General features: G+C 45.5%; 1 protein-coding gene across 1 annotated transcript; it reads right to left on the reverse strand.

Annotated features, from left to right (window-relative positions):
* Positions 1 to 600: 600 nt before the first annotated feature.
* Positions 601 to 8748, reverse strand: SPINK2 (serine peptidase inhibitor Kazal type 2). The gene is made up of 4 exons (XM_080797645.1): positions 8633 to 8748; positions 7732 to 7784; positions 3280 to 3389; positions 601 to 1521 (listed from the first exon to the last, which is right to left on the reverse strand). The coding sequence occupies exons 1-4, from the start codon at positions 8685 to 8687 to the stop codon at positions 1476 to 1478; spliced, it is 264 nt and encodes an 87-aa protein (XP_080653771.1). The 5' UTR covers positions 8688 to 8748; the 3' UTR covers positions 601 to 1475.
* Positions 8749 to 12825: the final 4077 nt, after the last annotated feature.

Genomic DNA, 12825 nt, shown 5'->3' on the forward strand with positions numbered 1-12825 from the left:
TTCAGATTTTTTTTTTACCTGGAGCTCACAGAAAAGAAATTATTTCCTGTTAGTTCCGGAAGTTGCTAGGACAGAATCTGGAACTTCAGATTTTTGTCTCTTACACAGGAGGCGAAGCTAATCTAAGAATGAAACTGTTTATGCCAAAATAAACAGAGCTAAGGAGCACCTGGATGGCTTAGCCGGTTGAAGGTCACCTTGGGATCAGGTCATGATCTCAGGGTTCTGGGATCAAGCCCCACGAAAGGCTCCCTGCTCAGCGGGGAGTCTGCTTCTCCCTCTCCCTCTGCCCCTCCACCCCACTTGTGTTCTCTCCAATAAATAAATAAATAAATCTTAAAAAAAAAAAAAATTACCGGGGCCCTGGGTGGTTCAGTCGGTTAAGCGTCTGCCTTTGGCTCAGGTCACGATCCCAGAGTCCTGGGATCCAGCCCCACATCAAGTTCCCTGCTCAGTGGGAAGCCTGCTTGTCCTTGTCACTCTCCCTCTGCCTGTCACTACCGCTGCTTGTGTGCTCTCTCTCTCTGTGTCAAATAAATAAATGAGATCTTTTTTAAAATTTAAAAAAAAATAAAGCAATCCCCCATCGCATTTATTATTGCTAACGTTTATTCTTATGTTGTATCAAACTGGAAAACAGGATGTCCCAATCTCAGTACTACTGATATTTTGGACTGAAAAATTCTTCGTTGTTGGGAGCTGTCCTGGGTGCTGTAGGATGGTTGGCAACATCCCCTGCATCTACCCACTAGATGTCAGTGGGTGCCCACCCTTCAACAGTGACACCAAAAATGCCTCCAGACAGCATTGAGAGATGTCCTCTGAGGGGGAAATTGCCCCAGAGCTGAGAACCACTGCTCTAAAAGGAGGGAATAGCCAAATATCTGCATTAGCCCTGGTGGGAAACTATTGGAAGAAGACACTGAATCTAGGAAAATATTTCTACCTGCATGATATTGGACTTCACCAGCTCGGGTTACAATCAGCCCTAAGTATTTCACGGGCAAATGCCCAGTGCAGAACACTGTCCAGGTACCTATACTTTAACTGTGAAAGATGTGGAGGAAGGGGGAAAGAGAATAAATCTTGCCCTCTCAGCAAAGACTCCACTTCGCCCTCATGAAAAGTCACCTTTGCCTGTGAGGAGAAGAGCCACCAGGAGGCTGTGGACTAAGAACAGGTATTCAACAGAGAACAGCACTACTGGAAGACAAGGCTGATTTTATTCCAGCTAAATAAAGCAATGCACAAGGCACCAGGCAATAAGCTTAACTCAAGGGGCAAAAGCCAAGAAACAAGGGGGTTTTTTTGTGTTTGTTTTAATTATCAGTCACTGCACATAGCTCTCTTCCACACCTCCCATGGGCTAAGAAATCCCATGCAAAGGAACAAAGGAAAGAGAAAAGGGGAAATGGAATTCATCTAGCATACTGTTGAAGGTGGTTTCTCCGAGTTGTCTTCTATAAACTGCTCCATCAACATGGTCCACTCCGGATTATTTTAATATCGTGACCATCTTCCCTGCAAATTGAACAACCATAAAGACACACTTATTACCCATCATACTGAAACTGTCCCGCCCTTTGTACCAAGACCCATGAGATTCCCTCTAAGGGGATGTTGACTTAATCATTTTTAAAGCTAAATCTGGTATACAGTGAGTGTGAAAGCCTAAACTCGATCATTTTTTTTTCCTAACCCTGGGCACTAACCTCAGAAAAATCACTCCGAGAAGACCGAGGTAACTCACTGAAGACTGACATCAGAGAACAGACGCCCAAACTACAAAGCAGCACACCCTGTCCTGGCGTGATACTTTGGATGTGATTCCTTCCCACGGGACACATTAGGCTAAGCTGGAGTAAGACGAGGTAGGGTCTCAGTGGCCGATGTGAACTACTGTATTAGTTGTTTGTCAATGTCTGAGGTAGGACCTAGAGCGCGCCCATATACATTAGCTCTGTGACCAACAGATAAGTAAGAACTTCCTTGAAAAACCTGTGGTAAGACCAAGTGGGCCGAGCTGATGTGGCAGAGACTCTTGGGTACAACTGGTTCACCCAACGAAGGAGACCGGCACACGGAGGAGCTGTCCAGCAGACATCTGAAAGCTGATGGACCACCCAGGCTGTAGGTGTGAAGATGCTGTGTCAAGACAGATGCTGCTGGAGGCTCTGTCAGCACAGAAGGCGACCTGCCTGAAATCCAGGCCAAAGCTTGTCGCAGGACAGGTGCCTCCCTGCTTGCCTTGTGACGCCCTCCTGGATCCTCTTCAGAGTGGCTCGTTAATTCCCTCCACTAAATTTTTTTTAAAGATTTTTTATTTATTTGACAGAGAGAGACACAGCGAGAGAGAGAACACAAACAGGGGGAGTGGGGGAGGGAGAAGCAGGCCTCCTGCTGAGCAGGGAGCCCGAGGCAGGACTCCATCCCAAGACCCTGGAATCACGACCGAAGCTGAAGGCAGAGGCTTAACCGACTGAGCCACCCAGGCGACTCCCCTCCACTAACTTTCTTGTGTGACTAAGTTGTGTGATAAAATTTGCAATAAATTGAGGAACTCATGAATTTAACATTGGCACTACGTGGTTATTTGAAACGTGCCTTATCCTGTGATTCGCCCTGCTTTACCCCTATGGGAGTTGAGACCTATGTCCCAACTTGTAATGAAGGGGGTACAGGTTACCTGCACATGCCTCCGAATTTAAAAGACTATTCAAGGGGCACCTGGCTGCCTCAACTGGTGGAACATATAACTCTTTATCTCAGGGTCATGAGTTTAAACCCCACATTGGGTATGGAACCTACTTAAAAAATTTTTTTTAGGGACGCCTGCATCAGGCTCCCTGCTCAGCGGGGAGTCTGCTTCTCCCTCTCCCTCTGCCCCTGCTCCTGTTCCTTCTTCCTCTCTCTCTCTCTCTCTCTCAAATAAATAAAATCTTTTTTAAAAAATTTTTAATAAATAAATAAAAACTACTTACTATTTCATGAGTTTAACTATTAAATATACTCCTAATTTGGGGAAACTGCCCATCCATGGACAGTAACATAACCTGAATATCTAGTCTATAGTTGGTTCATCACAAACGCCATTCTCTAACTTTGACCTGGAAAATGCACTGAAAGATTCTGTCTTTTTAAATGTCAGTCTGAAAACAGAACTACTATGTCACATTTGATTTTGACACGCAAGAGAAGAGCTGCTACTTCCCAAGTAATCAAAAATCAAGAAAAGGACTAAAGAAAACTTGACTAGTCTGTGTTGTAGAATTATGTTACCTGATTTTCATACACAGAGTACATTCATTGGGGTAAGTGGACATGTCACTTCCACACACAGGGCTAAAGTCTCTGGGACATCCTGGTAATTTATACTGATTGCAGTTTGGCTAGAAAAGAGAAAAGAAGACAGGAATTACAGAACTAAGACATTCTCATCACAAAATAGCTGAGGGGAAGACAAAGTCCCAAATCTCCCAGATTTCCTAGAAACATCCTACAAAAATATTTCTATTTGCCACACACAAAATGACTTTTCAAATGCAAAAAAAACAGATGCAACATTGAAGCAATGGTTTAATACCTAATATGTAAGAAAAGGACCTCAGTCTGGTTGATTTTTATTCATTTATTATTTTTAAATTAAATTTTTTTTTTTTTAAGAAAGGGAGGGGAGGTAGGAAGGGTAGAGGGAGAGGGAGATAGAGAAAATCTCAAGCAGATTCCATGCCCAGGACAGATCCTAGTGCGGGGCTCGATCCCACAACCCTGAGATCATAACCTGAGCCAAAATCAAAAGTTAGATGCCCAACCGAGCCACCCAGGTGCCGCAGTCTGGCTGATTTTTAAATGAAAGGCCAAGACAGGACACCATACTCACTTTCCAATCCTTTAACTTTGTAATTTGCATCCTACTACTATCTCCACATTAATGTTGTTACGTTCCACCTTAATCCCTTGGCATAATATCAAGACAAACTCAAGAATCTAATCTTTTAGTCTGGACCTTTAAGGTACTAGCATGTAACAGCACAAAAGAAAGCAGCAGGTTCATAACTGGACCTTCCTTAGGGGTTGCTATGGGTTGAATTGTACCCACTCAAAAAGTGATGTTAAAGTCATAACCACCAGTACCTCAGAATGTGACCTTATTGGACATAGGGTCTTTGTATAGGGAATCAAGTTAAAATGAGGTCAGCAGAATGGACCCTAATCCAGTATGACTGGTATCCTTTAAAAAGGGAAAATCTGAGGGCGCCTGGGTGGCTCAGTGGGTTAAGCTTCTGTCTTCAGCTCAGGTCATGGTCTCAGGGTCCTGGGATCGAGTCCGGCATCGGGTTCTCTGCTCAGCAGGGAGCCTGCTTCCCCCTCTCTCTGCCTGCCTCTCTGCTTACTTGTAATCTCTCTCTGTCAAATAAATAAATAAAATCTTTTAACAAAAAAAAAGGGGGGGGATTTGAATACAGAGTCACCAACAGAGGACCGATCACGTGAAGACATTCTCTGATGGACTAGATTAACAACTAATCAAAATCAATCTATTTAGCCTGCAGATCTTAGGGTTTTGTAATATTCAACAGAAGTTTTCAAATGCTTTCATCTCAAAGAATGACTAATATACGGATTTGGAGGAGGACTAACAGGCCGGTAAGGAAGTTCTGTTTATTTTGTTTTGTTTTTTAAGCAGAAGACCTTTGATGTCTCTCAGATCCCCAAGGGATCTATCCAGCGGGAAGATAATGTTGGTATCCCAGGCTGTTTTCAGTCTAATTCTCATGATTTCAAAGCCAGCTTTGACTATCTACCATTTAACTTTATTAAATTCAGGTTACTCACTTCCTGGATTTTCTCTGAGCTGAGACATGAGGCTTTATGAACAAATACTTTTCACTCTTATCAATGAGATCAAATAATTTCATTAATATATTATGCCCCCATTAACCTTAGTTTTATAATTTAAAAAAATTATATACATATATATGCATATGCACATATGCATATATATGTATATATATAAAAATTCAGAATAGGGTCACCATCTAGGGAGGCTCTAAATTACACCCCACAACATGCCAACTATAGAGGAGAGTTTACCCATGGTAGTCTGCTCCTCAGAGCTTTCGAAAGCACTCATTCTGGAAGAGGGCCACATCACATTTTTACTTCTTCCTTAGAATCAACTTAATTTTTGTAGAAGGATATGCTATGTTTCTAGATAATTCTCTGAGCTTTATACTCTGAATCTTTTCTTCTGAAAAGTTCTTAAATACTTTACCAGATATATTCCCTTGTTTGTGTATTCAATAAATGAAAAAGATTTTAAGATAGATGATAGACAAGGAAAAAGACAAATTGAGTCCTGCCTGTAAGAAGTTCAGTGTATAGTAAGAAAACCAAAAATACGCATGGAAAATAAAATAAAATAATTTAAAAAAAAAAGAAGTATACACGGTGGTAGATAGAATTTAGATCAGAGAGATTTGGGAGAATGTCTACCTCAAGGAAATAAAGCAGACTAACCAAAGGCACAGTGGTGAGGGAAGTGTTTGACCTGAGAGCAAAGCAGTTTAATTTAAAGGAGCATCCAACACTCTCTCATAATAAAAACTCGACAATCTAAGCAGAAAAGACATCTTCCTCAACCTGATACAGAACATCTGTAAAACACCCATAGCTAACATTATACTTAATGGTGAAAGACTGAATGCTTTTCCCCCCAGATTAGGAATAAGACAAGGATGTCCATTTTGATTTCTTCTATTCAACATGGTATAGAATATTCTAGCAAAGACAATTAGGCAATAAAATAAATAAAAGGCATCAGATTGGGAAGGAAAAAATAAAACTATTTCTGATTTATATAAAGTTTATCTTTTTATATAGACAGGTCTGAGGAATACAAAAGGAACAATTACAACTAAAAAACAAGTCCAACAATGCTGCAGGATACAAGATCGATATACAAAAATCAGTTGTATTTCTACACACTTGCAGTGAAGCATCTGAAAATGAAATTAAGAAAAAAGACCCATTTATAACAGCATTAAAAAGAATAAAATAGGGGCGCCTGGGTGGCTCAGTGGGTTAAAGCCTCTGCCTTCAGCTCGGGTCGTGGTCCCGGGGTCCTGGGATCGAGCCCCGCATCGGGCTCCCTGCTCGGCGGGAAGCCTGCTTCCCTTCCTCTCTCTCTGCCTGCCTCTCTGCCTATTTGTGATCTTTGTCTGTCAAATAAATAAATAAAAATTAAAAAAAAAAAGAATAAAATATTTAGGAACATACTTAACAAAAGAAGTGTAAGAATTAAACACCAAAAACTACAAAACATTGTTGAAAGAAATTAAAGACCTAAATAAGTGAAAAGGCATGCCATATACATAGATCAAAAGATTTAACTTTCTTAAGATAGCAATAGTCCCTAAATGGCTCTACGGGTTCAACGCAATCCCTATCAAAAATGCCAACTGCTGGGGCACCTGGGTGGATCAGTGGGTTAAGCCTCTGCTTTCGGCTCAGGTCATGATCTCAGGGTCCTGGGATTGAGCCCCGCATCGGGCTCTTTGCTTAGCGGGGAGCCTGCTTCCTCCTCTCTCTCTGACTGCCTCTCTGCCTACTTGTGAACTCTGCCTGTCAAATAAATGAAATCTTAAAAAAAAAAAAATGCCAACTGCCTTTTTTGTAAATTGGCAAAATGATCTTAAAATTCATTGGCATATGAAAAGCCAAGACAATCTTGAATGGAAGATTCACACTTCCACCATTTTGAAACTCCCTACAAAGCTACAGTAATTAAAATGGTGTGGCACTAACATCTGAAACTCATATAACAGTGTATGTTAACTATTCTGGAATTAAAATAAAAACAAAACAAAATAGGGGCACCTGGGTGGCTCAGTCATTAAGCATCCAATTCTTGGTTACGGCTCAGGTCATGATCTCAGAGTTGGGGAGATGGAGCCCCAAATTGGGCTCCCCACTCCACAGGGAGTCTGCTTTCCCCTCTCTCTTTCCTCTGTGCCTCCCTGCACCATGCCCTCTCTTTCTCTCTAAAATGAATAAATAATGGCACATCTGGGTGGCTTGGTCCGTCAGTTAAGTGTCTTCCTTCCACTCAGGTCATGATCCCAGGGTCCTGGGCCTGCATCTAGCTCCTTGCTCAGCCGGGAACCTACTTCTCCCTCTGCCTTCTGCTTCCCCTGCTCGTGTGCTCACTCTCATTCTCTCCCTCTGACAAATAAGTAAATAAAATCTTTAAAATTAATAAATAAATCTTTAAAATAATAATAATAATAAAACAAAAAACAGTGTGCCAATAGCATAAGGATAGAAGAGCACAAGGTACGGGAAAGCAGTGGAAACTACAGGAAGAAAGACAGGCTGCAGTCAGGACACTCTGTGGACATTACTATTTAGATAATGTTCATAAAATGTCTAGTACAAGACATAACCATTAGACCAAGGATCTTGTGAATCATCAAAGAAACTATTAAAGGAAACAATGTGCTGAGGCCTTCAAGGACTGAGCTATTTTCAACCAAAATTTACAATTTTGATCTGCATCAAAAGGTCTGCCTTAGAATCTGAATTCTGAAGAGGCAGTCAACAGTTTCAGAAGTGGAAGGTCAAAAAAAAAAAAAAAAAAAAGTGGCAGGTCCGACCTGAAAACTAGCCCCAACCCAACCCGTCTGGTCTTCACAACATGAGTGGAAACAATACAGGCGGTTTCCTACTTACTGTTCTGTATTCCGAAGGCTGGTCAAACTCAGAGCTCAGAGAGCCCAAAAAGGCTGCAAGAAGAAGACAGACCTTAAAGTATACGGTCAAGGTCAAATCTTACTCGTAAGGGGCTTTTAAAATCCAGCTTGTGGCCACACCCTCTCCCGTTATCTCAGATGCCTAGCTTCTTTGAAGAGCCCCCACCGCCCACCCCCACACCCCCAAATAAGGGTATTAAGCCGTCTTCTGGCAGCGCTCCCGCAGGCACAACGAAGGAACATTTGGCACAAGTTCTGTAACGCACCACCCTAACAGGCTTGCCTGAGATAGAACTTCGGAGCTTTGGAATAAAAGAGAAGTAACTTTTATTGATTCTCGATATTCTTCTCCTCTGGGGCTCAGGGCAACAAACGCACCACTTCACGTTAGGGGCTACCGTTTTAACTCCGTTTTCAAACGGGCGTCTAATGGGGCGGGCCTAAAGCCCCTTTCTCCTAAGCCTCGGCGTGCCCGACGCACTCGGCGGTCAAGAGCCCTATCCCTGCTCTCCCGCAGAGCTTCGGTGGGGTCACTGTGTCCGTAAAAACCCAACTTCTGATCTCGGGCTCCAGAAAATCGGCTTCAAGGGAGAAAGGGCAGACGGCAGGGGGTCACTGCGAAGCAGCCGGGGGCCAAGGCCAGGCAGGAACGAAAGAGCACCGCTGCCTCCCCCGCCACCCCCCAGCCCTGCACGCCCCCCACGTTCGCGCTCCTAGACGACCGCAGGCCGCGGGAACCGCCAGTAACGGGTGCGCGGAGGGCCGCCGGGGGGCCGGGATCCCGGGGTGGGTAGCCGGGGGCCAGACCCACTCCCCGATACTCCTCCGCACCGCCCCCTACCCCGTCCTGGCCGAGCCGTCGGGTGAGCGGTGAGCGCTACCTGGCAAGTCCGCGGCCAGGAGCAACAGCACCAAGCGCAGGGCCAAGAGCGCCATGCTCCCTCCGCGGTCAGCCGTCTGATCGCCGTCTGATCGCCGCCGGCCCCCGCGACGCCCGACCAGCACCGCGCGCCCGGGAGGGACGGCCGACGGGCAGGCTGGGGGGAGGGGGAGAGGCGGGGGGAGGGGAGGGGCGACGCGAGGGGAGGGGCCGTTGTTACCCCCGACCTTCCCTCCGGCCCACGATCGGAGTGAGCGCTTGAGGGCACGATCTCTCCCTGCCGCGAACAAGAACCTCGTGAGAGCCCCTGGGGGAACAACTTCGGGGGTTCCGTCAGCCAGCCCCTATTTCTTCAGCATCCACTGTCCGAGGCAGTGTTGTGGCGCTAAACAGGGGAGGCCCCTGCTCTCGGGAGGTTTTCTCGTGTAGGTGTTGGGGATGGGGAGACGCACGAAACACCAGGTGAATCCGGGCAGAAATTTCTCGAATTAGGTGCTAGAGAGTGGTGGGAGAAGGGGAAGACTCCACGGGGAGGTCCGGGAAAGCCTTTCAGAGGTGGCTTTTGAGCTAGAAGCTGAAACGGGAGAAGAAGGAAGCCCGGTGAAGAGGGAAGGCTCAAGGAAAAGCCCGTGCGGAGACCCAGAAGCAGGAGCAGACAGACAGCTCAGGGTTTCAGCCGAGCCGCCGCCGGTGAATTAGAGGGAGGGGGGAGGGAGATGGACCCCAAGGCCAGCATCCGGTGTGGAGGTGCCGGCCACGATAAGGAATTTGGACTTGTTCTGGTTGCAGCAGGAAACTAATGGAGGATTTTAAGCTTGGGAAGGCCCCTGATCTGGCATATGCTTTGATAGATTGGATGAAGAATGGACAAGAGATAGGTAAGAGCGGAGGCTGGGAGACAAATCAGGTGGCTTTTGCGGTAATCCAAGCAAGAGATGGTGGTGGCTTAAATTAATGTGTGGCATGCACTGGTGAGAAGTCAGACTGAGGATTTACTCCGGACGTGGAGCCAAGTGGAGTGAAGAGAGTAACCAAGGATGTCTGCTAGACTTTTGTTGTGAGCAGCCCGGGGAGTGAGGGTGAGGGGTCTCTGTGATGGAGACCATTTGAAGACAGTGCCTATGGGAGATCGGCGGACATGTGGACAAGGCAGTTGGAATTACAGATTTGGAGCTGGAGATACAAATGAAGAAAACGTCAGCATGTCAAAGGTACTTGAGTACCTTTGGTTGTACCTTGGGTACAACGCCCAGCAAGAAAGTATTGCAGGGGTCCAGATCAGAGCGCGGGGGCACCCCTGGATGCAGAGGTTTGAACCATGTGGAGAGGAAAGCTGTGAAGGAGGAAGAAAACCAGGCCAGAGTCTGGGGTTACAGAGCACTGGGGAGGGGCTGAAACCGTGTCCACTGCTGCCATGAGGCTGAGAATTTGGCAGAGTGAGTGTGGTCATGGGCTTTAGCGAGATGTAGTCAGTCACTGATGGCCTTAAGAAGGACTAGTTCACGGGACGCCTGGGTGGCTCAGTTGGTTAGGCCGCTGCCTTCGGCTCAGGTCATGATCCCAGCGTCCTGGGATCGAGTCCTGCCTGGGGCTCCTTGCTCGGCAGGGAACCTGGTTCTCCCTCGGCCTCTGCCTGCAGGTTCCCTCTCTGCCTCTGCCTGTGCTCGCTCACTCTGACAAATAAATAAATAAAATCTTAAAAAAAAAAAAAAAAGACTAGTTCAGAGAAGTGATGGGGTCCAGGGCCCACATGGCAAGGGTTGAAAGGAATGAAGTGAGAAAGTGGAGACAGAGAGTTTAGATAACTCTTGTGAGTTTTGCTATAAAAAGGAAGCCAGATATGGGCAGGAGGTAGCCTATGAGACTTCCAAAATGTCTTATGAGGGTCATGTCGAAACTCTCCAATGTCTTCCCACCTTGCTAGGAGTAAAACCAAAGTCCTTACTATGGTCTCCAGAGCCTCTGCTGGTCTCTTACTGTTCGTCCGTGACTCACTCTTCCCGGCCACGCTGGCCTCCTTGCTCCCATCCTGGAGCCTTCACACTTGCTGCTCCTCTGCCTCAACACCAACATAGCTTCCTCCTCCCCTTCCATCTGTCTCTGAGCAAACAGCCCCACACCAGAAATGCCTTCCCTGACCATAAATAAAATTAGTAGGGGCGCCTGGGTGGCTCAGGCAGTTAAGTGTCCAACTTCAACTCAGGTCATGATCTCGGGGTCCTGGGACTGAGTCCCGCTCAGTGGGGAGTCTGCTTCTCTCTCTCTCTCTCTGCCCTCCCCTGCTCATGCTCTCTCTCTCTCTCTCTCTCTCAAATAAATAAAATCTTTAAAAAAAAAAATTAGTACTCCCCTCTCCCTCTTCTCCTTACCACAGAATTTATCTTGACTTTTTGTTTTTAACTTTGTGACACTCTCCACCTCTTGAAGCTCCAAGAGGGGAGTAATTCTGTTTTGGTTTACTAGTTTATCTCCAGCACCTAGAAGAGTGCCTCACCTGAATCCCAGAAGCTTAATAAGTATTGAATAAATAAATGAGGGATTCCTAGGGAATCAGGACCTGACCTAAAAGGGTGGTCAGAATAAAACAAATCACCAACGCGCATATGCAAAATGCCTCTTTGGGTTAAGGAGGAGGTAAACCTTAATTCCTGGGTTTGTATGCATGTTTGCAGCATCACATAACATGGCGCGAAAAGACTGGCTCTACAAATTACTAAAGGAGCTCTACACCCCAGAGCTTCCACTTCTGCCCTCTCCTCATACAATGGTGTTGTAATAATAGAATCTTCTGAGTATGAAATGAGGTAACTTACATAAACGTGCTGAGACAGGGCAGAACTCAGTACATCTGAGTCCCTTTCTACATTCTCCACGGTGACCTCTGTAAAGAGAGCAGTTATTCTGTGCCTAGGCAACGGGGCATTTTCTCCTATTTCAGGTCACATTGGCCACTGTAAGGCCACAGAGCCCTTGCAGCCTGGACACAGGGACATTGTCTGTTTCTCTTACTTGCCTATCCTTCGTGCACAACGCTATGCCTGACCCAAGCCCAGTCTATGGTTGCTGAATGAGTGAATCCCTGAAACGTTAAACTGGCATCACAACAAGAAAACAGACCAAAAAGAGGAAGACAGAGGATCCAGGACACAAGAATTCAAACCCAGGAGGGAGAGTTGTTATGGTAGATCCTAATCTAGTACCACTAGTGTCCTTACAAGAAGAGGAGATTAGGACACAAACACAACAGAGGGATAACCTTGGGAGGATCCAGAAGACGGCCGTCTGCAGTCCAAGGAGAATGGCCTAGAAGAAAGCAAACCTGCCAACACCGTGGTCTTGGACTTCCAGCTTCCAGAACCGCAAGAAAATACATTTCTGTTATTTAAGCCACTCAGTCTGTGGTACCTTGTTACGGTAACCCTAGCAAACTAGTCTATGTATGTGATTAAATAAATAAACAAACAAACAAATATATCATTTTGTCTTATAAGATTTCATTTTAAGAAATTTTTAGAAAGAATGGTTATTCTGAAAGAAATACACGCATTAATGTGCTTTAACAATAACTCATATAGTACTGGAGAATAATACTGATTTACTGATTTTTTTTTTCCTCCCTAGACAAGCACCCTTTGAGATATTTACTAATTCTGAATACAGATTTTGGTAACTATTCAGAAAATCTTAATGAGAAGTTTGGAGAAAGAGAAGTAATTTTGCCAAAGAGGCCCAGCAAGTTAGTGACTTGGCAGATCCATTTCTTTTTTGCCTCCTATGCCTAATTGTCAGGTGTTGACCCTATGAAATAGTCCCTGTATCGGTCAGGGTCTAGTCTAGAAAACAAAAGCCTCACTAGAAACTCTCCCAAAGATAATTTAACATAAGGGATTGACCAGGCCAGTACCGGAAAACTCAAAAAAGCAGAAAGGGAACCATGAGCTAGTACACAAAGATGGTAACTTCTAGCCTTAGGTGTCACCCCTAGGTCTGGGGAAAAAGAAGAGGTTGAGACTATCTAGAAATTTGGAGGAGAGTCACCGGAAAGCAGAGACCAGGACCTCTGAGCAGGGACGTTGCAAGCCCAGTGCTGATGGGTCTGAGGGTGCATAGTGAGGCCGGCTGAGTCTGAGGCATGTGACAAAGCCAGAGGCTGGCAGCAGCTGCTACCACCAGTGAGGGGAAATTTGAGGGGTG

Source organism: Martes martes, assembly GCF_963455335.1.
Source record: "Martes martes genome assembly, chromosome: 2".
In the NCBI taxonomy this organism is placed as follows: domain Eukaryota; kingdom Metazoa; phylum Chordata; class Mammalia; order Carnivora; family Mustelidae; genus Martes; species Martes martes.